Raw genomic sequence first — 26,139 nt, 5'->3', positions numbered from 1 at the left:
TGTAAGGATTGAACCCAGGTTTCCCACATTGCAGGTAGATTCTTTACCAGCTAAGCCACCAGGGAAGCCCAAGAATACTGGAGTGGGAGTGGGTAGCATGTCCTTTCTTCAGGGGATCTTCCTGACCCAGGAATCAAATCAAGGTCTCCTGCATTGCAGGCAGATTCTATACCAGCATTCTACGAGGGAGTCTAAAAACAATGATCAATTAGAATCATTTAAGTTTGTGTTTGGAATTGAGTATATGCATAGTTTGGTAAAAATGAAAATTCCCTAATTAAATTTTGTTTGGATTGGAATTAAAATTTGTCCTTATATAAATGGCACCACCAATCCAATGGACATGAACTTAGGCAAACTCCAGGAGATGGTGAGGAGCAGGGAGGTGTGGCATGCCATAGTCCATGGGGTTGCAAAGATTTGGACATGACTTTGCAACTAAACAACAATAACAACACAAATTATTGGAGAATCAGAGTGCCTCAGACCTTATTGGTGTAAATATAGAAACTTTTCAGGGAGCCAGCAGAGTAAGTACGGAAGCATGAAGACATTGGAGTCATATTTCTAGATTGAAGCCTTGAATTGTCTGTAGTTCTCAAGCAACTCTAGGCAAATATCTTGATCTTATTTCCAATCATGTTCAATAGGGATGCTAATAATACACACCACAACAGAATCAAGATAATTTATACATGGCACTTAAAGTACCTGGTACTTAAGACTCTTGAGAATCGCGTAGACTTAGGGAGTCCCTTAACTAGGCGATCAAACCAGTCAATTCTAAAGGAGATCAGCCTTGAATATTCATTGGCAGGACTGATGCTGAAGCTCCAATATTTTGGCCACCTGATGCGAAGAGAAAGCTCATTAGAAAGATGCTGATGCTGGGAAAGATTGAGGGCAGGAGAAGGGGGTGACAGAGGATGAGAGGGTTGGATGGCATCAGTGACTCGATGACATGAATTTGAGCAAACTCCGGGAGACAGTGGAGGACAGGGGAGCCTGACATGCAATCCACAGGGTTGCAAAGAGTCGGACATGCCTTACTGACTGAACAACATCAACAACTTAAGAAGTTAGCTATGACTCCCTGGGCAACCGGGCTGCATGGCACACTTAGTCCCTTGAGGTGGGAGTGGGGGCTCCTATTACAAAGTGCCGTAGACCAGGTGGCTTATGGGTAACAGAAACTTACTTTCCACGGTCCTGGAGACTGGAAGTCTCAGATGAAGGGCGCAGCATGCCCAGGTTCAGCGAGGGTCGTCTTCCAGGCTGCAGACAGACGGCTTCTTGTGGCCTTGCGTGCAGAAAGTGGGCGGCAGCCTCCAGGCCGCTTTCATTGCACTGGTTGTGGCTGTGCTGCATCTGTGTTGCTGTGTTGTGGGGCAAGTGCTTCTCACTGTGGTGGCTTCTCTGGTTGAGAAGCACAGGCTTTTGGGTTCACAGGGTCAGGAGTTGCAGCAAGCAGGCTTAGATGCTCTGCTGCATGTGGAATCTTCCCAGACCAGGGATCAAACCTTGTTCCCTGCGCTGGCTGGAGGATTCTCATCCACTGAACCACCAAGGAAGTCCTGGTCTCTTTTAATAATGCCACTAATCCCTTTCACAAGAGTGCCACCCTCATGACTTGATTATCTCCCAAGGTTCTACCTCCAAACGCCGTGACAATGGGAATTAGACTTCTGCATATGGATTTGGGGGTAGGGAATACAGACATTCAGGTCATCACACCCCCGAACCTACTGTTTCTCCTTTAAGGTCTTCTTGTTGCTGTTGCTCTGTTGTTTGATTTGTTTTGTTTTGTTTTTAGCCTAAGCATGTGTGCTAGCAACTCATCTGTCATTTTTTTTTTTCTTCTTGAAAGAGAAGAATATTTTCCTAGTTGAGATTAGGCAGAGAGGATAGTTATAGAGCCCATTCCTCTTTATGTATGTGTACGTGTGTGTGTGTCTGTCTTATCATCTCTCTTTCTATCTATGAAGGTCTCATTCTTTGAGCTAATGATAACATCTTACTGGTTTCCTCATTGATTAATGAGTTAAATAAAATCCTTAACATATAATAATTTTATACCAATATTAGAGTCATGATTCTATCTCCCTTAAAAATGACCTTTCAACAACCACAACTAAGAACACATTTTCTAAGCTGATAAAGAGGGGACGAAATCAGAAAAACAAAAAACCCACACCCGCTAAAAATGGCCAAATCCATGCTTTTGCTCATGTGTCAAAAACATGTTAACTCTGCATTCTTGGCTTAGTCCAAATTAGAAGAGAAGGTCACACCTATTACCAGGAACGCTATGGCAACTTTTTGTTGGTTTGCTTTTAAAGTCAGTATTCATGTGTGAATTACGTCACATGAGAATCTGTAGATGTGTAGTAAATGTAAGATGTACATTTCAAATCTCTTAATACAAACAGGAAGCCATAAACAACCAGGTGGCATGGAAACACTATTTACTGAGCGATCAGATGCACATTTAGGCGGTGATTCTGTAGTTCACATGGATTTCCGGTTTCACGTCACAGACGATGCTTAAAAGCTCATTGATCACACCTTCCATGGACATGCTGTAGCTTGCATTCAGTTCTTTTATCTTCCCTAGGGTTTGAACTTCTATTTCTTCTAAGACATTACTCTGAGAGCCCATTATCTACCAAAATAAAACAGAATTCACTACACTGTACATCATATTAAAATTTACTTGTTTTGTAAGTTAAATTCAGTTTGGATTATCATTTGCATTATGCATTATTTTTACAGAATTTTTTCAGAGAATGGATAAGGTCACCAATGCTGTGAGTGGGATCGATAGACTTTTCTAAAAAATATATAATCTGCAAAAAAGGTCAAAGCTGAATCACTATCCTGTACAACTGAAGCTGTATTGTAAATCAACTATTAAAAAAAAAAAGGAAGCTGGCCACAGCAGGTGACTTCTAAGTTGACCTTCACACAGTACAAATTGAGGGCAAGTTCACAATCATTATATTAATACCATGCTCAGAAGTTTTTTTTCATGTATTTATGATAGTTTCCACAGAGTTCCTGTGTCTTACTTTCTGAATTATAAGTCTGGCAAATAAAGTTGAAAGACATCATTAAACCCATTATTGCTGGTCTTAAAAGAGCAAATAATTGGTTTGTGAATTTTTAAAATAAATTATCTAGACTCTTTAAAATCTGTTTTTTTAGGAATATACAGCCACAATATGCCCCATAAGATGCCTTCACAAGCCCAGATATATCATTTATTGTGTGTGTTCAGACACTCAGTCGTGTCCAACTCTCTGCAACGCTATGGACCATAGCCTATGAGATTCTTCAATTCATGGGATTCTCCTGACAAGGATACTGGAGTTGGTTGCCATTTCCTCCTCCAGAAGATCTTCCCGACGCAGAGACTGAACCCATGTCTCCTGCACTGACGTCGGATTTTTTTTTAACAGTGAGCCACCTGGGAAGCCCATGGGTAGAGTGGGCATATTCAATGCATTTTTGACTTCAGTAGTTTCAACCTGGCGTGGGTTGACCAGAAATGAACCCCAGTGTAAGGTGAAGACCTGGACTTGTTGGCTGAGTCCCTTGCGGTTTTAGACTCAGTGCCACTTATCTTGCTGATTGTCTTTTCACTAACAGTGATCACCAGTATTTCCTATCGTCTCCTCTCTCTCTCAGCTTCTCTGTCAAGTAATGATATGATTGAAATACAATTTCCATGAATAGTATGAAAAAGCAAAAAGATAATTTTACCAGCGGAGTTAGATTTGTAGGATTTGTACGATTATCCTTTGCTAAAGCCAACAGTCAGCTCCTAGTTGGTCTCCTCTGTAAACTCAGCCTTTCTTGAGCAGGGAGTTGTGAAGGCAATACAGCTGGTTTTTGTGTGTTTGTTTTCCTCTTCCCTGAGTGTTTGGGGAAAGCATGCATTTAATTTAGCAGGAGACTCCACTAATGATTGCCTTCTACCTCAAGGTTGTTAGACTGTTCTAAATTCTAGGATCCGAATGATCTTTCTGGGTCCCAAACTTGAAATCAAATGTCACTGAGGCATCAGGTTCAAGTTCTTTTCTGTTTACAGTTCAGGCAACTGGGTCTTTCTAGTTCAAACAAAATCATTTTGAAGTGATATAGCTTCTAAGACATCAAATAGCTTTTATAAAATAACCTTTTGATAAGTGAGTACACAAGAAGCACAGACATGTGGATGAAATTTTCCTTTTGCTACAAAGATGTTGAAAAATAATAGAAAACTACTTACCAAAGTAGTTCCACCAAAATTAAAAATTTCCTCTACATCCAATATTGGATTTTATACCAAACTCAAAAAAAAATTACTGTTACTAAATTCAATGTCTTAAGTAGTGAAAAATTTAAAAGACACACTGTTATGAAACTACAATATTACCTACTTTTCTTTGGAGAAGTATTAAAATAGTTATTATTAGGCTGGATTACTGCAGCTGTCCCATTAGACTTTGGAAATTTTCATCTCAGCCTTAGAATCTTTATTTTTTAAATGAGGGTAACATCACCCATTTGATGGGTTTGTTGTAAAAAGTCAACCAGATTATGAGTGCAAAGTGTAATAGCCTCAAAGTGAGCCATAAATGTCATTTTAAATTTTCTAGAATTGTATTTAAAAAATTGGAAAAATTAGCTTGAACAATATATGTACTTAGCCCAATATAGCTATGCTATTATTTTAATATAAAATGTAAAATTATTGCATTATTGTTTGTCATGACACACCCAGGCAATGTATTAAAAAGCAAAGCCATCACTTTGCTGAAAAAGGTCCATCTAGTCAAAGCTATGGTTTTTCCAGTAGTCATGCATGGATGTGAGAGTTGGACCATCAAGAAGGCTGAGTGCCAAAGAATTTGTGCTTTCGAACTGTGGGGCTGGAGAAGACTCTTGAGAGTTTGTTGGACAGCAAGGAGATCCAACCAGTTAATCCTAGAGGAAATCAGTCCTGAATATTCATTAGAAAGACTGATGCTGAAGCTGCAGCTCCAATCATTTGGTCACCTGATGTGAAGAGCTGACTCATTGGAAAAGACCCTGATGCTGGGAAAGATTAAAGGCAGGAGGAGAAGGGGACAACAGAGGATGAGAGAGATGGTATCACTGATTCAATGGACACAAATTTCAGCAAACTTTGGGAGATAGGGAAGGACAGGGAAGACTGAGGTGCTGCAGTCCATGAGGTCGCAGAGTCAGACACGACTGAATGATTGAAGAACAAGTTCCTGTAACCTGGCGTGTATTTTGTTTATAGAATATCTTCATTTGGACTAGTTGCACTTCAAGTGCTTGGTAGCTACCTGAGAACGACCATCTTTTTTGACAGTGTAGGTATAGGATGACAGATGACAGCTACCAGCCTTAGGTGTATTCTTAATGTGCTTTGTTAAGACAATATGATAATTTTTTGAAGATGTTTGTTATGAAGGTGTATTTAGCACAGAAGCTTAGCACTGAGCAAGTAATCAGTCAGTTCAGTCGTTCAGTCGTGTCCGGCTCTTTGCGACCCCATGAACCACAGCATGCCAGGCCTCCCTGTCCATCACCAACTCCTGGAGTCCACCCAAACCCATGTCTATTGAGTCAGTGATGCCACCCAACCATCTCATCCTCTGTCGTCCCCTTCTCCTCCTGCCTTCAATCTTTCCCAGCATCAGGGTCTTTTCAAATGAGTCAGCTCTTCGCATCAGGTGGCCAAAGAACTGGAGTTTCAGCTTCAACATCAGTCCTTCCAATGAACACCCAGGACTGATTTCCTGTACGATGGACAGTAAACATTAGTAATAATTATGATTTATCACGGTGTTGCTTGCACTTTAAAATTAGTATAATCCATTTTAAGCTTTCAGAAATGTTGGAATACCCTTTTAATAACCCAAAGTCCTGTATTTTATCCTGGCTGAAATACTTATTAGTAAAGTATTATTTACTTTACTACTAATAATAGTAAAGCGACTGTGTGGATCACAATAAACTGTGGAAAATTCTGAGAGAGATGGGAATACCAGACCACCTGACCTGCCTCTTGAGAAATCTGTATGCAGGTCAGGAAGCAACAGTTAGAACTGGACATGGAACAACAGACTGGTTCCAAATAGGAAAAGGAGTACATCAAGGCTGTATATTGTCACCCTGCTTATTTAACTTATGTGCAGAGTACATCATGAGAAACGCTGGGCTAGAAGAAGCACAAGCTAGAATCAAGATTGCTGGGAGAAATATCAATAACCTCAGATATGCAGATGACACCACCCTTATGGCAGAAAGTGAAGAGGAACTCAAAAGCCTCTTGATGAAAGTGAAAGTGGAGAGTGAAAAAGTTGGCTTAAAGCTCAACATTCAGAAAACTAAGATCATGGTATCTGGTCCCATCACTTCATGGGAAATAGATGGGGAAACAGTGGAAACTGTGTCAGACTTTATTTTGGGGGGCTCCAAAATCACTGCAGATGGTGACTGCAGCCATGAAATTAAAAGACGCTTACTCCTTGGAAGGAAAGTTATGACCAACCTAGATAGCATATTCAAAAGCAGAGACATTACTTTGCCAACAAAGGTCCGTCTAGTCAAGGCTATGGTCTTTCCTGTGGTCATGTATGGATATGAGAGTTGGATTGTGAAGAAGGCTGAGTGCCAAAGAATTGATGCTTTTGAGCTGTGGTGTTGGAGAAGACTCTTGAGAGTCCCATGGACTGCAAGGAGATCCAACCAGTCCATTCCGAAGGAGATCAGCCCTGGGATTTCTTTGGAAGGAATGATGCTAAAGCTGAAACTCCAGTACTTTGGCTACCTCATGCGAAGAGTTGACTCATTGGAAAAGACTCTGATGCTGGGAGGGATTGGGGGCAGGAGGAGAAGGGGACGACAGAGGATGAGATGGCTGGATGGCATCACTGACTTGATGGACGTGAGTCTGAGTGAACTCCGGGAGTTGGTGATGCACAGGGAGGCCTGGCGTGCTGTGATTCATGGGGTCGCAAAGAGTCGGACACAACTGAGCAACTGAACTGAACTGAACTGAATATTATTTCTAAGTTTATTTGATCCACAATAATTTGAGTTTCTGCAGTATTTCCTGGACAATATGATACCTTGATTCACTACGGACCACTTTATTTTATTTTTTTGAAGATTTTTTATAGTTTTTAAAATTTTATTTTTAATTGGAGGATAATTGCTTTAGAGTATTGTGATGGTTTCTGCCATACATCAACATGAATTTAATGTGGACAATTTTAAAAGTCTTTATTGACTTATTACAGTATTGCTTCTGTTTTATGTTGTTGTTTTTTATTTTTTTCCACGTGAGGCATGTGGGATCTTAGATCCCCAACCAGAGATTGTACCCGATCCCCCTGCATTGGAAGGTGAAGTCTCAACCACTGGGCCACCAGGGAAGTTCCCATATACCATTTTAAATGGTCTTCCTTGGGAAGAATTCCATTTGTATCTGAAGACAGTGCTGATTTAAGCCACACAGGAGTTACATGAAAGAATTCGAGCTCTGCAAGGACCAGGGTAAGGGTTAGCTCAGCCACCGATGAGGTGAAGTGCCTCAAACGCTGTCAGGCACATAATAGATGCTCAATATGTAGGTTGAACAGCAGACAGTGAGTGGATCGCCAGGTGTTACAGAAGACTTATTACCTGTGCTCGATCGCTCTTGCTGGTCGAAGCCTGCTGTTTGAATGACTGGGACACTATATAAAATAGAAGTGGGTAACCATGTGATACGTAGCCGTGCATTGGGTCCAAGGCTGCCATTGAAGGACTTCTCCATGTGAATTTGCAAACCTTCAGTGTTGACACTGATGTGGTAGCTTTACAGCTTAGGACCCACAGTGCTGGTGAAACCCTTCAACATTAAACACAGTTCTTTGTAAGCTGTGCTTCAGTTTAAGGGCAACAGAGGCTCAGTTCCTGCACACAGCTTTGCATTCTCAATTTGTAGCTGCTTCAAGGAAACAAAAACACTTTCAGGACATGAATTTAGGAATATTGAAGATACACAAGTCTTCAGTATGACCAGGCACTCGTTTTTGGGTCTTCTGTTTAGATGCATGGTCAGTCCACCGTTCATTGGCATTAACAGTGCTTCGTATTTCCATGGTAGCAATCCACTGTTTTCCTCATTAGAAGATGCTATTTCGTAGAACTTTTCCAAAGTCCTGCAGGATGGCTGAAGTAACTGTATCACTAGAGATTTGTCTTTTGAGTATATCATATAAATGGAATAGAATATATATTTTGTGTTCATATAAAATCATACAGTATAAATGATGGCTCACTCCCTTGTGGCTCAGAGGGCTTCCCCGGGGGCTCAAATGGTAAAGAATCCACCTGCAAGGTAGAAGACCTGGGTTCAGTCCCTGGATTGGGATGATCCCCTGGAGACAGGGGATCCAACATCCTGGCCTGGAGAGGAGAAGGAGCCTGGCAGGCTACAGTCCCTGGGATCACGAAGAGACAGACACGACTGATTGACTTGCGTCTTCACTTCTTTCTCTCAGTGTAGCATCTTTCTAGAATCATCCAAGCTGTTGTATGTTTCACAAGTTTGGTCCTTTTCCTTGCTGAGTGGTATGAAATTTTAGCAAGCGATAAAGTCAAACAAGGAATAAGAAAATAGCAAGGAGTCAGTAAATCTTTGTTGTAAAGACATTCGTTGATATACAGCCCACACGGGGGTACTTGTTTCTCTTGATGAGTCAGGGGAATTGGAAAATACATTAACAAGAGCTAAAAAGCAACCCCCAAAAGGAGCAACAAGGTGCAACCCCAGCGGCAGGCGGAGAGCTGGTTTCTTGGGTCTTCTCCCAGACCTCCTACATGCCCTGGGTTAATGATGGTGAGCTTTAGCGGACTAGCTCTCTTTCTGACATACGGGGGTCATGCCAGGAGAGAAGATCCGTGCTTCTGGTTTGCAATATACTTGAGGTAACAGAGGTCTAAACATGCTGACCTTTCTGTGTGAGCTTTTGATCAACTAGCTGTAAAATTGGCTTAGAGCTCTAATTATGAGAGCCATGAGGAGTTTTAATGACTCTCTGATGCAGAGAATAAATATCCCGAGCCAGATTTATACTGTAGGAGATTCTTCTGGAGAAATAATATTTCAAGGGAGTAAACCCAGCTACTTTCTAAAATGATGGTCAGTTTTGTAATTACTTAAAAAAATAGTAATTCATATGTTAGAAATGTCCCACACAGGATCAGAAAAGCTGATTGGCCTCAAGAATGGTTATTTTTTTTGGCGGGGGGAGGGGGGGGGTCCTAATATGTCATGGGCTTCCCAGGTGGCACAGAAGTAAAGAATCTGCCAGCCAACGCAGGAGGTGCAGATTCAGTCTCTGGGTCAGGAAGATCCCTTGGAGAGGGAAGTGGCAACCCACTGCAGTATTCTTGCTGAGAACGTTCCATTGACAGAGGAGCCTGGTGGGCTACAGTTCATGAAGCCACAGAGAGTCAGATGTGACTGAGCGTATACAGACGCATGACAGAACTCAAAAAGAAAAAGATGCCCATGGAAGAGATGCTTAGTTATTCATTCGTGCAGTGAATACTTGTTGGATGCTTCTGGAGGAGCAGACGCTATTCCAATATCAAAGGAAACAGAGAAGAAAACAAAGACCCATCACTTTGGCTCACAGTCCAGAAGGAAAGATAAACAATAAGCAAAAAAAAAATTTTTTTTAGTATATAATATATCCAGTAGTGATAAATGCTCTGACTATAATGGATATATATATATATATTTTTTTTTTTTTACCAGAGACATTATTTTAGACAAGGTGATCAGTAAGAAGAGCTAACACCTACACAGAGATCAAGGAGAGGTGACTGTGTATTAAAGAACCACAGAATGGACATAGCGTATGCAAAGGCCCGGTGGCAGCTGCCGACTTAGTTCTCCTGGGGAAAAATGAGGAGACATATGGCTAGAACAGGGCAAGTAGAGACAAAAAAAGTTACAAGTGGCCAAAGTAGATATTGTTGTCTATTGCTAACAAGCCTTCTGGTATTTCCTTATGATTTCCTTTTCAACTAGCTGGCTTCACTCTATAAATCCTTCATGAAAATATAAAGCAATGCTGTTTCCTACCCTAGCATTTGACGAATATTTGCAGTTCAGAGTAAAAAGTAAGTGCATACCATTTTCAGAGCTGATGTTGGGAAGATGCCCAGGGGCCAGTCATGGAGGGGTATATGCATGTGTGTCCTTGGAATCTTATGAGTTCTTTTTCTGAATTTGATAAGAAGGAGTTGCTTTTGCTAAGTTGCCCACTCTATTCTAGAAAGGACATTTTATTTTAAGAAATAGCCCCTTGGAAAAGTTTTTCCTACTGTGGGATCTAATGTACCTAATCCTACATGAGTTCTGTACCAACTGCCACTAAAATCAAAGCTGTAAACAGAGAGATTTACAAACTGCTTGTAGTTCATCTTGCAATGTCCAGCTTCTACACAGAGCTTTATTTATAATTTTGCTGAGGCAAAAAGAAAACATACAAACTGTAGTTATGGCACATGGAACTTAATCGTTTCTTTTAGTCTGTGCTGCAGTAGGCGCAGAAAAATTCATGTGCTTATATTTTTTACTGTAAACTGCAGATATTTTAAAAATACTAGTGTAGGAAAAAGCACTTCTTAATGTTTTAGTAAAAGATTTGTTGAATGAAGTCAGCCAATTGAAAAGGAAATCATAAGGAAAAACCAGAAGACTTTTCAGCCATTTACAACAACGTCTACATGGATCATTTGTAAATCTTGAGTTCACCAGAGGAAATTTGGCCTAACAAGCTCATTGTAAACACTGTGCAACACTTTTTATTGATTCTACCAGTAAACGTTAATAGACAGCAACAAGAAAAAAAAAATGTTCTCTGATTTTTTTTCTTACTTAAATGTATTAGTCGATAATCTATAGCAGGAATGATGCTTTAACCAATTCCATTCACTTGTATATTTGAGAACATGATTTTTAACCTATACTGTGTTAGATAATAACTACTGATTGACACTTTCTCTGACAAATCCAAAGGCCTCAGAAGTGAAAATGTAAAATCAGTAATTTTGTAACATTTGTTTGAGGGACTTTGCTGGAGATCAAGTGATTAGGATTCTGTCTTCCAAGGCAGGGGGTATGGGTTTGATCCCTGGTTTGGGAGCTAAGACCCTACATGCCTCAGGGCCAAAAGCCCAAAACATCAAACAGAAGCAATATTGTAACAAATTCAATAAAGACTTTAAAAATGGTCCATCCATATCAAAAAGTCTTTTTTAAAAAAAGTGATTTTATTTGATATTCAGCCTTGAAGTGAAGTGAAACTTGGTCAGTTGTATCCAACTCTTTGGGACTCATTCCATGTCCATGGGATTCTCCAGGCCAGAATACTGGAGTGGGTGGCCTTTCCCTTTTCCAGGGGATCTTTCTAACTCAGGTCTCCCGCATTGCAGGCAGATTCTTTACCAGCTGAGCTACCAGGGAAGCCCCATATTTAGCCTTGGTTGAACTCTATTTGCTGTGTCCCGTGTATTTTTCTCTCCTGATATCATGCATGACGGACTTCCCTCGTGGCTCAGCAGTGACAAATCCACTGGCCAATACAGGAGACGCAGGTTCGATCCCTGGGTGGGGAAGATCCCCTGGAGGAGGAAATGGCAACCCACTCCAGTATTCTTGCCTGGGAAATCCCATGGACAGAGGAGCCTGGAGGGCTACAGTCCATGGGGTGGCAAAAGAGTCAGACATGGCTTCCAACTAAACAACAACAATGTTGTGCGTGACTTAGGAGGATCAATATCTTATTAGTAATGAATACATTCATGCCTTAGAGTCTACGCTGCACAAACCCTGTTGCTGACTCTCATACCCACCTTCGCCTGTTTCTGTCGAAACTCCTCATCTCGCTGCATTCTGTACTGATCAGTTTCCGCCATCGCTTCCTCCTTGGCCTGGCGCAGTCGCCTGACTTTTCCTGAAAATTAACAGGGGTACTGAAGGAGTGATATTTCTTTCCAACACATCTGGAATTTTCAACTTGACTTTTAAAAATGTGGATGTGGTCTTACATTTTCTTTAAGCTTTTTTATTTTTTTTTCTTTCTAGGATGACACCCTTTATTAAAAAAATGATAGATATTGAAAAATCCCTGATTTTTTTCAATTGGATTCTTTAGAACAGGGACACGACAACGTTCTTTCACAAGTCCATGTTTCAATAAAATACCCGCCCATTTACTCACAGCGGTACTAGCCAGGGAACAGACTTTAGTTGTCACTGACTCGAGCAGACATCATTTGGTCAGATTTTCTGTCCTGATTTGCTGCCAGGAATCCTTCAGTCCATACCAACTGGATTCTATTTAATACTGGCAGATCTCCAAGTGCACAAACATGCTACTCAGACTCTATCAAACCGACTCACAATTTTTTTTCAAAGTATTTTATTGGATTTTTCTCTTCCAGTTTGTTGACTCTAGAAAGTCTGATTAAGCCCCACAACACATCAAAGTAGATATTTTTTGTAGCAGCTTTCTCTGAGGGGGACTTGAAAGTGATTGTAAAAGCAATTGTTTTTAATGGTGAGGAGATTTAGTTAAGTAGCTCTCTTTTCTTTTATTAAGAGCAAAGGTGTAAGCCTTAAGCCAGCAGACAGCAACGAAGATCAAAGTTTCAGACTAGCACGGAGCTGTGGAGATCATTAGGTAAGCCCGTGACTTTGTTTGACAGCCAGAGGAAGTTTGGGGGTTACAGAGAAACAGTTGTCTCTGCTAGTCGCTCACCACCCACCGCCTTCAGATACTCATGCTTCGTGAGCTTTAAAACTTTGAAGAAATCCTGAACTGTGTTAAAATTAACTTTTCCCCAAATCTGTTGCCTATTTCAGTTACATACCTTTATCCTTTTGCTCATCCAACAGCATATTTCCTTTTCTCTGGTAATGTCTCTTAAGCTTTTGTTGATGGTTTTTGTCAAGGGTTTGTTTACCGTGTGGTGGGTGCCTGCGAAGTTGCTTCCGTCGTATCTGACTCTTTGTGACCGTGTGGACTGTAAGCCCACCAGGATCCTCTGTCCATGGATTTTTCCGGGCAAGGATACTGGGATGGGATCCTCCTCCAGGGGATCTTCTGTACGCAGGGATGGAACCCATGCCTCTTACACCTCCTGCATTGGCCCGTTCTTTACCACCTGTGCCACCTGGGAAGCCCTCTATGGTGTAGACTTTGAACTAAATAAGTGTATTCTCAGACATAGAAAACAAACTTACGTTTACCAAAGGGGCCAGTGGGGGAGAGGGATAAGTTAGGAGTTTGGGACTAACACATATGCACTACTAAATATAAATATGGGCTTCCCAGGCGGTTCAGTGGTAAAGAATCCACCTGCAATGCAGGAGACATGGGTTTGATCTCTGGGTGGGGAAGATCCCCTGGAGAAGGAAATGGCAACCCACTTCAGTATCCTTGCCTGGAAATCCTATGGACAGCAGGATAATCCTGATGGGCTACAGTCCACAGGGTCGCAGAGTCAGACACAAGTTAGGAACTAAACAACAGCAACATATACAAATATACAAATATATAAATATATTAATATAAACAACAAGAGCTGTATAGCATAAGAAACTATATTCAATATTTTCTAATAACATATCAGGGAAAATCATCTGCAAAAGAATATATATATGTATTTAGATCTGTACACAGATATATATGTGTGTGTATATATATTTTGATTGTCAAAGTCACTCAATCATGTCAGATTCTTTTTGACCTCATGGACTATATAGTCCAAGGAATTCTCTAGGCCAGAATACTGGAGTGGGTAGCCTTTCCCTTCTCCAGGGGATCTTCCCAACCCAGGGATGGAACCCAGGCCTCCCGCACTGCAGGTGGATTCTTAACCACCTGAGCCACCAGGGAAGCCCATGTGTACACATGTATACATATATGTGTGTGTGTCTATGTATGTGTATACATATATGTATACACATATGTATATACTGAAACTAACACAGCACTGTAAGTCAATGATACTTCAAAAGAAGTAAGTTAATAAGCATGTTCTCATTAAGCAGCATAAAAGAATTTTTATGTTATTTTATTTTTCAAACATTTTATTAAAAGAAAATCTTAACATAAACTTTTATCTCTCATCTAGGTACGTGCTTTACTTGGCTTTATGTACCTTTGATGTATTTGAGTGTAAATGGTTTGTAAATTTCTCTTCCCATGATATACAAGCTGCTTTGGTAGTCACTGTATACAGATGGAATAAAGAGAGTCTCTGAGTTATAAATTGAAATGTGTCTGACTGTTTCACCTGAGTGGGACTGAGCAGACCTCCTTCAGAACAGATACTTTCTTCTAAATTCTCTGTAAAAGCCAAGGCCTCCTGAACATGACTGCTCTTCTAAGGCTTGAGACTTACTGGAACATTCACCGCAATGCTTAATTAACACTCCTCCCCATTTTGCATCTACAGACTTTTTCCATTCTCTATAGTTCTAGCCATTTGGTGGCAATTGGACATGGATCATCCATAGAACAAATAGATGATATGTGGGCAAGGTAGGCTCTTCTGGGATCCCCAGCCCACTTTCTTATCACTGCTCATGACTGACATTAGGAGAAAAATGTATTTAAGGTGTGGCAACATTTTCTTAGGGTAGATTGCAGGATACATAGTGATGGGTTGCAGGATCCGGTTTTATCCAATCGAGCACATGAAACGTCATGACTCTCTATGTTAATTGCATCTTAGGTGAAAATACTGGTCTCAGAGTCATGACTCTAGCACATAGAAATGATGCTAGTAAGAAGCTCTCCAAGTGCCCTGCCCCCAGAAGCATCCAGGACTCCACTTAAGAGGCCACACACTAGCTCCATCCCACAGCGACAAGCGAGAGTGCGTCTGATTCCCCCGCGTGGCACCGGTCACCCGCTGGTTCTCATTCAATTAAAGAGGAGAGCCGCGGGGAGATGGCTGCTTGCACGGCAGTTTTCTGGAAGGACTGGGCAGCTGCTGCCGGGAGAGCCGGCATATGTTCCGCCTGATTGCATCCAGGGCAAGAAGTGGGGAGCCTCAGGCCGGCTGTCTCATCGGAGGCGAAGCAAAATGAGCGCCTCAGATCTGCTCCTGTTAACCTCTTGCTGGGGTCTCTGTGCAGGAGGTTTCCCGATTTTAAAATTACACCACCTTCAGAAAGACAAGTAGCCAAAGATATCGCTTAAATGCAGAATCTAAAAAATTGATACTAGTGACTTATTTACAAAACAGGAACATTCACAGACTTAGAGAACTAATTTAGGGTTACCAGGAGCAAAGGGTGGGAGGAAGAGGTTGGGAGAGTGGGATGGACATGTCCACACTGCTATATTTGAAATGATACCCAGTAAGGACCTGCTGTACAGCACAGGGAACTCTGCTCAATGTTATGTGGCAGCCTTCATGGGAGGGGAGTTCGGGGGGGAATGGATACATGTACATGGATGGCTGAGTCTCTTCACTGTTCACTTGGAAACTATTGCATTGTTAATTTGCTATACCCCAATTAAAAAGTAAAAAGTTAAAAAAAAGTATTCTGTAATAATCTAAATGGGAAAATAATTTGAAAAAGAATGGACGCTTGTATAGATATAATTGAATCGCTTTGCTTTATACCTGAAGCTAGCACAGCATTGTTAATCAACTATACTCCAATATAAAAACAAACAAACAAAACCAAAACCAACAAGGTGGCCAACACACGTTCCCTGGAGTGGAAATAAGAGACGTTTAGCCCACCAGTACTACTGTCTGTCCACTATGTCGCCCACTCTTCTGGGTCTTGTTGATACAGCAGCGAAAGCCACAAGCAGATCTGTGTAATGTGATGGGGGGATGCAGAAACAGAAAAGAGACAGTGAGGATATAGTACGGCAAAGATGACGAGTACCATGCAGGAGAGCACAGGCACCTAAGGGTCAGCGAGAGGGGTGGGTGCTAACACAGACAAGGCAAGCCTCTCAGAGGATGAGATACATGAGCAGGGACCTCGAGAAATATTATTGGCCATGCAAATACCTGGACGGGAAGAGCATTCCAGGCAGAGGGAATAGTAGACACGAAGACCCTGAGCGGGAACGCTACTTGACCTGTTGAAGGAACAGTAAAGGCCTCCTCATGGCGGGCCTCAGGTCAGAGAGAGCAGAACGGGTGAGCGTTAGATGACGTCAGAGAGGCAGCAGAAGCCAGGGCACAGAGAGCTCACGAGGAGGGTAAAGACTTGGGTCCTTGAGATGCTAAAGCCGCAAAGGGTTTTTAGCCAAGATGTGGCGTTCTACTACTTCTGGTTTACATGAATTTCTTTAGCTGGTGTGACTAAAACAGATTGTAGGGGCAAGGGAGAAGCAGGAAGATGGGTCTGAAACTTACCCCAATGGTTCAGACAAATGTCTACAGTGAGCGGCAATAGCAAAGCAGCCGTGGAATTAATTAGCAAGGAGTTACATATCCTTTGAAGAGAGTTGAGGAATAAACGGGATGGACACGTGAGCCGATGCTGGCTTCAACATTTTATTCTGGGGCAAAGTCAAGCGGGCAGTTTAATTGTGACACCCAGTAAACATCTAGCGGAGATCGGGAGAAGGCTGATGTTTATATAAATCTTGAGATCAGGGAAACAGGCCAGGCTGGAGACGTAAAATTTGAGAATTATCAGCACGGAGCCAAGATTTAAAGTCACAGAATTAGATGTAATCTCTTAGGAAGCGTCTGTGGATACGGAAGAGGACACGTCCCAGGTGGGGCCCCCACTCTAGAGACTGGCAAAATGACAGAAATTCAAGCCTGAGAGCAGGGTTGCGGAGGCCAGTAAAGGGAAGGTTTCAGAGATGAAAGAAGAATTCAGCTGTGACTGAGATTGTTCATTAGTTGGGTTTAGCAACTTTGCTGGTTTTGACAAGAGGGAACTCTGACGGAGCTGGAGGGACAAAGTTCTGATTAGAGTTTCCAGAGCAAAGGGAATTTTTAAAATGTAGATTCAAGGCATACAGAAGTTTGAGGCATACAAAAACAGACAAAGAAGATAAGGACACAGGACTGTCAAGTGAAGCTGACAACCAGCAGATGTTGGATTGTGTTTACACATCTCGAAAGTCTGTTTACATTTGGTACCTGCGAATGTGACCTCTCTTGGAAAGAAGGGTTTTGTGGATGTAATCACGTTGAGATGAGGTCATGCTGGATTAAGATGCGCCCTCTATCTAGGACTGGCATCCTTACAAGGAGAGGAGAGGCTTCCCTGTGGCCCAGTGGTCAGCACTGTGCCTTCCAAGGCAGGGCTGCAGGTTTCATCTCTAGTTGGGGCGCTCAGATCTCACAGGCCTCATGCCGCACCCCCCCCAGAAAAAACAACAGAAATCATATTGTAACAAACTCAGTAAAGACTTAAAAAGGGCTCACATCAAAAACAAAACCTAGAAAACAAGAAAGGAGAGGGAGTTTGGACACAGAGGCCTAGGGACACAGAGCAGACACACAGCGACGGCCGCCTGGTTGCAGAGGCATGTTAGAAGGACGCGGCTCCCGGCCACGGGAAGGCAAGGGCTGCTGGCCATCAGCAGAAGCTGGGAGACAAGCGGGGCAAAGGTCCTCCCCGAGACCCTTGAGAAAGGACTGCCCCCACCCCCAGCAGCTTGTGTCTGGACTCTGGCCGCCAGACCTGGAGGTTAACACATTTCTGTTGCTGTCAGCCACCCTGTGTGGGGTGACTGGATACAGGAGTCCTGGGAAGCTAAGGCTCGGAGAAACAACAGTTGCTGAGCAGTGGAAGCAAAGTCAGGTAGTTGAGTGTGGTAGAAAGAGTAAGTATCCAAATGGAAAAAAAATAGGCATGAACAGAGCAGGGGTCACCTTGATTTGGTATAAACAGGAAGGGCACTTTGGGAGTGTTTGGAGATTTCTATCTGTTACTAATAACATTTTTATTGTTTTACCGTGTGTGTGTGTGTGTGTGTGTGTGTGTGTGTGTGTGACCCCAGGGACTGAAGCCCACCAGGTTCCTCTGTCCATGGGCTTTCCCAGGCAAGAATACTGGGGTGGGTTTCCGTTTCCTTCTCTAAGGGATCAAACCTGCTTTGGCAGGCAGATTCTTTACCACCGTGCCACCTGGGAAGCTCTACCACATAAAAGGAGAGAAAAAAAATCTCTCCTGGCTTTGACAGGGTTGTTAATATTATGATATAACCATGCTGGTTCAAAGAACGCCGATTCTGCTCACCTACCGCAAACAGTAGTAAGCAACCCAGAAAGCAAAGCAGCGTTTCTCTACCGGGGCCTGTGACTGCTGGAGCGCTGCTTCTCTGCTGGTCGTCACGTCTCCTTTCATTCCTCTGCCTGCTTGTAATTCCTTTACTTTTCCTTTAACTTGTTCTTTCCTTGTTAAAATATATATATATATATATATATATTATATGTAGTTTTATGTAGATCCTAGATGGAATATAACCAAATGTTTTTAATAGATGAAAATGTTGTATGGTTATTATTTTAACACGACCCACTCGAAGATATCAAAGTCCAATATACTTACAAATACCCCATTAGTCTGTGGACTATAAAGTAAAAGGAAGCATTTACAAGCTTACAAAACATGCAAAACAGGGCCATGAATTTCTACTGCAACATTTTTTGTTTTATTAGTTAAGTAGAATTCATGTCTCCCTAAATCAGAACACTCACTTGCATCATGAAAAAATTGATTAAGTCAAGATGCTTGTTGAAATAAATTTGGAATATCTGTATACTGAGAAAACAAATAAGCAATTACAGAAAAACTCATGGCAAGCCATCCGAACAAGTCTGTATTATTGTACTCGCTGATGTGTTATCTAAGGAAGAAGTAGAAATATTTAAATTATTTATTTTGCAAAAGTATCATTCCCCTGGAGGAGGGCATCACAACCCACTCCAGTATTCTTGTCTGGAGAATCCCATGGACAGAGGAGCCTGGTGGGCTACAGTCTGTGGGATCTTTAAGAGTCAGACACGACTGAGCAGTCACATACTCGTAAAGTGTAATTCAGTGGGACTTCATGGAACATGGACCTGCCCAACACCACCCCGCCTGCCCAAGGCTCAGCCCACACTGTCTGGTTACCATCCTTACAGATGTCTCCATCTCTGAGTCTGCAATGCGTGTAAGTGAGATAAATGCTGCTAAGTCACTTCAGTCGTGTCCGACTCTGTGTGACCCCATAGACGGCAGCCCACCAGGCTCCCTCGTCCCTGGGATTCTCCAGGCAAGAACACTGGAGTGGGTTGCCATTTCCTTCTCCAATGCATGAAAGTGAAAAGTGAAAGTGAAGTCGCTCAGTCGTGTCCGACTCTTAGCGACCCCATGGACTGCAGCCCACCAGGCTCCTCCATCCATGGGATTTTCCAGGCAAGAGTACTGGAGTGGGATGCCACTGCCTTCTCCAGTGAGATAAATAGTGCTCTTATAAAACGTCAAGCTTAAAGTAAAAAAATCATATTTCCAAAGACACAAGTCCTTATTCCTCCTGTTGATAATAGTACCTTGAATTTTTTATTCTAATTCTGATCAAAGATGCAATTGAACTGAATAAATAAATGAATGAAATAAAAGAACAGTGAAATACAAGACAAGCTATCCAGGGTACCTTGGCCTATTTGTGAAGGGAATACAATGCTCAGTTATAGCTGAGCAAGAAAACCGGCCTTACCCAGTGAAAACCGTCCTCAGGGCCCATGCTCTTTGAGGAAGAAGACAGATACCCTTTATAAAGTGGGGGGCGGGGACTCCCCTGGTGGCCCAGGGGCTAAGACTCTGTGCTGTCAATGCAGGGGCCCAGCTTTGATCCCTGGGCAGGACGCTAGAGCCGACTTGCTGCCACGAACATGGGAGGTCCCACATGCCACGGCCAACCCCTGCTGCAGCCAGACAGACAAACAAATATTCGCTTAAAAAGCTGAGTGCACAAACAGGGCCTCTGTATCAGCCCAGAGGGGTGGGGTGGGGAGGGAGATGGGAGGGAGGTTCAAAAGGGAGGGGATATTATGTACACCTGTGGCTGATTCATGTTGCGGTTTGACAGAAAACAAAATTCTGTAAAGCGTTTATCCTTCAATCAAAAAATAAGTAAATTAAAAAAAAAATTGTGTGTGTGCAGAGAGCAGAGGTTATTGGTTGAAAAAACATTCACAAACATTTTCCAAAATGGTTTTTAAGGTCAGAGTATTTACTATTACTGACTGATATTTGCTTGACTACTTCTGAACAAAGAGTAAGAAAAAAAAAGTACACAAATACTTTAAGTGACTGGTAAACAAAATTAACATTTTGCATAAGAAGAATACGGTATGGATTTTCCAGTACTGACTTCTGAGGGATGATTGCCCAAAGGCAGCATGTTTACTAGAGGAAAGGAAAAGAGGTTTGGCTTTTATCTTTATTATGAAATCTGAGGTTAGATCCTTTAGAGTGGTTCTCACCTCCAAACAACTTGCATGATCATTAGGCTTCTCTAATGACATTGAAAAATGAGAAATAATTGGTAAAAAACATTTGGATCCTATGATGATATTCTTTATTTTATTTTTTGATTTGTCTTTTTTTTTAATTGAAGGATAGGTGATTTACAATGTTGTATTGATTTCTGCTGAACAGGAAAGTGATTCAGTTATACACACATATACATTCTTTTTAAAAATATTCTTTTCCATTATGTTTATTATAGGGTACTGAATATAGCTTTCTGTGCTACACAGTAGGGCCTTATTGTTTATTGATAATATTGTTTGTGTATTTGATTATTGTTTTGTTTCTTCTACAAGGGAAAGCAAAGGTAACATAATTATTAAGTCTTAAATAAGCTGGTCTTCTGTTCTGGAAAGTTTAAATGTGGTAAAGAAACTTGAATAAAAGATAAGCAGATTTTCTACACTGTTTCAGCCAGCAAGTCCTGGGCAACTTTGTTTTCCAAACAGTTGCTCCGCATTTATACCATTTTGCTATCCTTGGTCATGTTTTTAAAAATTTTATTTTTAGTTAAACTTTTTTTTTTAAAAGAATTTTATTTTTGGTTCCCTGACCAAGGCTGGAACCCACGCCCCCTGCACTGGAAGTGTGGCACCCTAACCACACACCAGCAGGCCAGTCCCGGCTGGGTCTCCTGCAGAAACAGGAGTGGAGAGGTGGGTCAGGCTGACCTCACTCGCTCTCAGCCTCCTTTCCTCTTCCAGCTCCTCCATGGGGCTTTTTCTCTTTTTGTTGTTGGTGCCCACATGGCTGAGTGCTCAGGAAATCAATTTACCTTAAGAAAGGAAAATTATTTTACCTGTGGTCGAAAACCCCCAGGGACTGAGGGGTGCCTGACCTTGCCTCCCTCTCTCCCTCTCCCTCCCACTCCCTCCCTCTCCCTCTCTCTGTCTCTCTCTCTCCCTTTCTCTCTGTCTCCCTCCTTCCCTCTCCCTCTCTCTGTCTCTCTCTCTCATTGCAGTGTCCTGCGCCTGCCTTTCATTGAGCATATTGAAGCCAGACCCACCCTCTTCCTATCACTTCATGTATAAGCAATGGTTTTAAGACTCTATCGTAATCTGCAAGACTTAGACTCTAATTGCCGCAAGGACAGGGCGTGTAATTAGGAGGAAGGTAGTGACCCTCTCTGTGACAGATTAAGTGGCGATGTGATTGGAAATGGAGGAGTGCGAAAAAGAGATCAGGGAACCCGAGTGGGTCAGAGATCTTCAATGTTAGTTCATTCATTATAAAAATCAAGTACATTTTGTACCGTGAAGACTGTGCCTGGGCACTCAGACCCCATCCAGGTCTGTCTCTACAATTTATCCTCTGTGACCTTGAGCAACCAGCATGATTTCTCTCGGGGTCATGTTCTCCTTTTTGCAAAATAAGTTGGTGTGAGGAGTAAACAAGATATGCTTCAATCATGGTACCTGGATGAATTTTTCTATTTTTCAAAAAATATTATGGCAAATTATGGACTCTCAGTTTCCACATACATGAAATGGAAATAATAGTAATACCTAATTCATATGGTTGTTGTGAATAGCAAAGAGAAGAGGAAGGAGATACAGGTTTAATGAGGATATCCTACATGTAATTAAACAGATGCATGACTAAATAGCAAGAACGTTAGCAAATGAGAATTAAGTGGAAATATTTTTAAAGATGTCTCAGTGGTAAAGACTCCCCCTGACAATGCAGGAGAAGCAAAAGACTCAGAGACCCAGTGCGGGTTTGACCCCTGGGTCAGGAACATCCCCCTGGAGAAAGGAATGGCAACCCACTGCAGTGTTCATGCCTGGAGAATCCCATGGACAGAGGAGTCTGGTGGGTTACGGTCCATGGGGTCACAAAGAGTCAGATATGACTGAAGTGACTAACCAACAAACAAAAATTTTTGAACATTGGAAATGAAAAGCCATCCAGAGAGGGAGGAGAATGAGCCATGAGCTGTTATGATCACAATTTTACAGGAACAGAAACCGAAGCTTACAGAGGATAAGTCACTTGCGGAAATTCACCCCCTATTAAGTAGATTCAGTCTGGAAGTCGTCCTTTTTTTTTTTTCTTCTTGATCATGCCCCAGAACTCGTGAGATCTTAGTTCCCCAACCAAGGGCTGCGCCCCGGGACGGCCAGGGAGTTCCGGTTGTCGGTCTCGGAACCATGGCACAGTATTGAGACTCTGAGCTGTAGCGCCGTGGAGGAAGCTCAGAGGCAAAGCTTAAGCCTCCGTGACTTCAGTGCCCTTAACCATCCCCCTTAGGTCGTGACCGGTCCTAAAGATCTGAGCCGAGAAGCCCATCCCCACTACAGTGGTGGGACACAGACACGTGGGTAGTTTCTGAGAAGCGGCCAGCCTCTCCCAGGGAGCGTGGTGGGACCAGGATTTCATCGGCATCTCCCCCGCCCCCGAGATCTGTGCGCGCCCACCCTGCTGCACTCCCCTCATCCCATTTTGTGACAGAGAAGGCGCGTGCTCAGTCGCGTCTCTCTGCGACCCCATGGACTGGAGCCCACCAGGCTCCTCTGTCCATGGGATTCTCCAGCCGAGAATACTGGAGTGGGTTGCTGTATCTTACTCCCAGGGATCTTCCCGACCCAGGGATGGACCCTGTGTCTCTTGCCCCGGACATATCAGACGGAATGGAAGAGACTTACTCTTCTTGGCTTCCTCGAGCTTGTCCTTGGCTCTCTTCTCTGCCTGAAGGAGCTGGTGGATCCCCTGTGACTGGCTGGTCATGGCAGCGGCTGCAGGTCAGGCAGCTTCTGCGACTCTGGGAAGGGCTGGCTCTGTTTGTCCTTAGAGAAATCAGCTCAGAGCTCACACTGTTGTGTCAACAAGCACAGCTGTTGCTTCCAAAGTGACCTGAGGTGTGGGCTACTGGACTCCAAGGAGAGGCCAAGGGTGGAATCCAGAAAAGCAAGTTAAGGAGGCTGAGAACGTAGTTGCATCAACTTTAGCTCTTTTCTGTGAATTAAGAACACTTTCAAGGGGGTGCTGTGTTTGCTTACAAAGAATGAATAAAATATCTGTAGGGAGATCAGCATCCCTCACCTTCCAAGGAATATTGACTTATTTATGACATTTTTCTTCCAACTTAACTTAAAACAAGATTTTTCTTTGTTCTTTGTCCCTGTGGTTCCAGTTTTAGGTCTCTTCCTTTACTTGTTTCTAATGATTCGATTATCTGCTTGGGACAAATTCATCCTCCTTTCCCCCAATCCCCAGCAACCACAAATCTGTTCTCTATCCCTGTTTCTATTTCATAGATAAGTTCATTGTGTCATATTTTAGATTCCATGTGTAAGTGATGACATATGGTATTTGTCTTTCTCTTTCGGACCTACTTAGTGTGATAATCTCTAGGTCTATTCATGTTGCTACAAATGGCATTATTTCATTCTTTGTTATGCTGAGTAATATTCCATTGTATATATGTACCGCATCTTTTTCATTCATTCCTCTGTTGGTGGATTTAGGTTACTTCTAGGTCTTGGACATCGTACATACTGCTTCTCTAAACATAGGGATGAATGTACCTTTTGAATTATAGTTTTGTCTGGATATATGTCCAGGAGTGGGATTGCTGGGTCATATGGCAACTGCATTTTGTAGTAATGACAACTTCTTTTTCTTTAAGATTTTTTTTCTTTTGATCTGGACCATTCCTAAAGTCTTCATTGAATTTGTTATTAGGTTGGTACAGATGTAATCATGGTTAGACCATTAATTTTAAATCATTATAACTAGGTTCAAATGTATCTTCATTAATCAAAATAAGAACCATCACAATCAACACATTTCTGCCAATGAGAAATAAGACTGTTCATTCCTGTAGCATAAAAGTCCACGCTTTGGGATTCGACAGCCTCTTGGAAAGCACTTTTTGCCTCCTGATAGTTGTGGAAGCCATTTTCCCTGCAAAAAGTTTTTGAGATGTTTGAAGGACTGGTTGTCCGTTGGCGAGCGGTGCGGTGAATATGGTGAATGAGGCGAAACATGTTGGTCCAATTTGTTCAACTTCTGAAGCATTGGTTGTGTGACGTGCAGCTGGGCGTTGCTGTGGAGAAGAGTTGGGCCCTTTCTGCTGACCGATGCCGGCTGCAGGCGCTGCAGTTTTCGGAGCATTTCATGTGTTTGGTGAGCATCCTTCTCAGCTGGAATGGTTTTCCCAGGATTCAGAAAGTGGTGGTGGGTCAGACTGGCAGCAGACCACCAAAGAGTGACCATGATCTCATATAAAATCCCACTTTTTGTCTCACATCCCAATCCGATCAAGAAATGGTTTATTGTTGTGTAGAATAAGAGAAGATGACACTTCAAAATGACAATTTTTCTGATTTGTGGTCAGCTCTTGAGACACCCACTTAACGAGCTTTTGCACCTTTCCTATTTGTTCCAAATGCTGAATGACCATAGAATGGTTGACGCTGAGTTCTTGGGCAACTTCTCATATGGTTGTAAGAGGATCAGCTTCGATGATCCTCTTCATTAGTCATTATCAACTTCCAATGGCCGGTTGCTACGCTCCTCATCTTCAAGGCTCTCATCTCTTTTGCAAAACTCCTTGAGCCACCACTGCATTGCCCGTTCCTTAGCAGTTCCTGGGCCATATGTGTTGCTGATGATGTGAGTTGTCTCTGCTGCATTTTGACCCATTTTGAACTTGAGTAAGAAAATTGCTTGAGTTTGCTTTTTGTCTAATGTCATTTTTATAGTCTAAAATAAATATAAAATGAGCAACAGGTAATAGGTCATTGGCCAAAAAAAAAAAAAAAAGACAAAGTGAGATGTGTGCATTGAAATGGAGTAAAACCACACTCATTTAAGAAAGTATCACAGTATCAAGTGGCAAAGTTCAACAAGGCAAAACCATGATGACTTTCGCACCGATCTCATGCAATACAGCTTCTGTTTAATGTTTTGAGCCATTGGCCATGGGGCATGTGGGTTCTTAGCTCTCTGACTGGCGTTCAAACCCACAGCCCCTGCACTGGAAGGCTAAATCTTAATCCCTGGACCACCAAGGAAGTCCATACAGCAATGACAATTTTTGGTACCTAGATGTTCAATCAGAACAGAGGAAAATCCATTCTTAGTTGCTGCTAGCACAATAATATTGTCAGGCAATTTCAAAATATCCATAGTTTGCAGTGAATATGTCAATTACAGAAAACTGTAATCAATTTTCTTTAATATCTCACACATAATTTCAAATTTTATTACAGAAGTTTGTCTTCTCTTTATTTAATTAATAGAAGAGTCTTTTCCAGGGCCAAAAATACCCATGGGAGGTTACATGACCCTTCTTGACAAAAGAGGCAAAGTAGAATACTGGGAGAGGTGTCCGCTCACAAAGAAAAGGGCTTTGAGCGTAACTCAAGGTAGGAAGTTAGACTGATTCGATGCGGTCTTGTCTTCACCTGACTCTTGAAGGGTCACCTTCCTAGTAATGAGGAGGGATAGAAAAACCCACACAAAAGCAGAGAAAAATCTTCTCTCAACCAGGGCTCTGGGAGGAAAGAAAATAACTATAGACCTACCCATGGGAGAGTTGGCAAGTGTATTCA

At 42.3% G+C, this 26,139-nt stretch overlaps 1 protein-coding gene across 3 annotated transcripts; it reads right to left on the bottom strand.

The window, feature by feature from the left end:
• Positions 1-2,448: 2,448 nt before the first annotated feature.
• On the bottom strand, positions 2,449-23,390 carry ATP6V1G3 (ATPase H+ transporting V1 subunit G3). 3 transcript variants are annotated; one of them, XM_086342190.1, is made up of 3 exons: positions 23,227-23,383; positions 11,914-12,014; positions 2,449-2,662 (listed from the first exon to the last, which is right to left on the bottom strand). In XM_086342190.1, exons 1-3 carry the CDS (start codon positions 23,306-23,308, stop codon positions 2,489-2,491), a joined length of 357 nt encoding a protein of 118 aa, XP_086198316.1. In that variant the 5' UTR covers positions 23,309-23,383; the 3' UTR covers positions 2,449-2,488. The 3 variants fall into 3 exon arrangements, with proteins under 3 accessions (XP_086198316.1, XP_086198315.1, XP_086198317.1); XM_086342189.1 differs by lacking the exon at positions 23,227-23,383 and adding an exon at positions 12,934-13,589; XM_086342191.1 differs by lacking the exon at positions 2,449-2,662 and adding an exon at positions 7,256-9,627 and having other exon boundaries at positions 23,227-23,390.
• Positions 23,391-26,139: the final 2,749 nt, after the last annotated feature.

Source organism: Bos grunniens, chromosome 16 (assembly GCF_055505025.1).
Source record: "Bos grunniens cultivar Pamir isolate PY7600 chromosome 16, Bosgru_T2T1.0, whole genome shotgun sequence".
Taxonomy (NCBI): Eukaryota; Metazoa; Chordata; class Mammalia; order Artiodactyla; family Bovidae; genus Bos; species Bos grunniens.
Note: the sequence above shows the minus strand (reverse complement) of the source record. Positions and strands in the feature narration are given on the sequence as shown.

Bases quoted from the DNA above. Each gene is read 5' to 3' on its own strand.
- ATP6V1G3 (XM_086342189.1), bottom strand. From the start codon at position 13,189: ATGGGTTCCATCCCTGCGTACAGAAGATCCCCTGGAGGAGGATCCCAT. The intron at 12,015-12,933 runs GTATGTAACTGA...GTTAATTTTCAG, and splicing joins GGATGAGCAAAAGGATAAAG to GAAAAGTCAGGCGACTGCGC. The intron at 2,663-11,913 runs GTGGGTATGAGA...TTATTTTGGTAG, and splicing joins TTCGACAGAAACAGGCGAAG to ATAATGGGCTCTCAGAGTAA.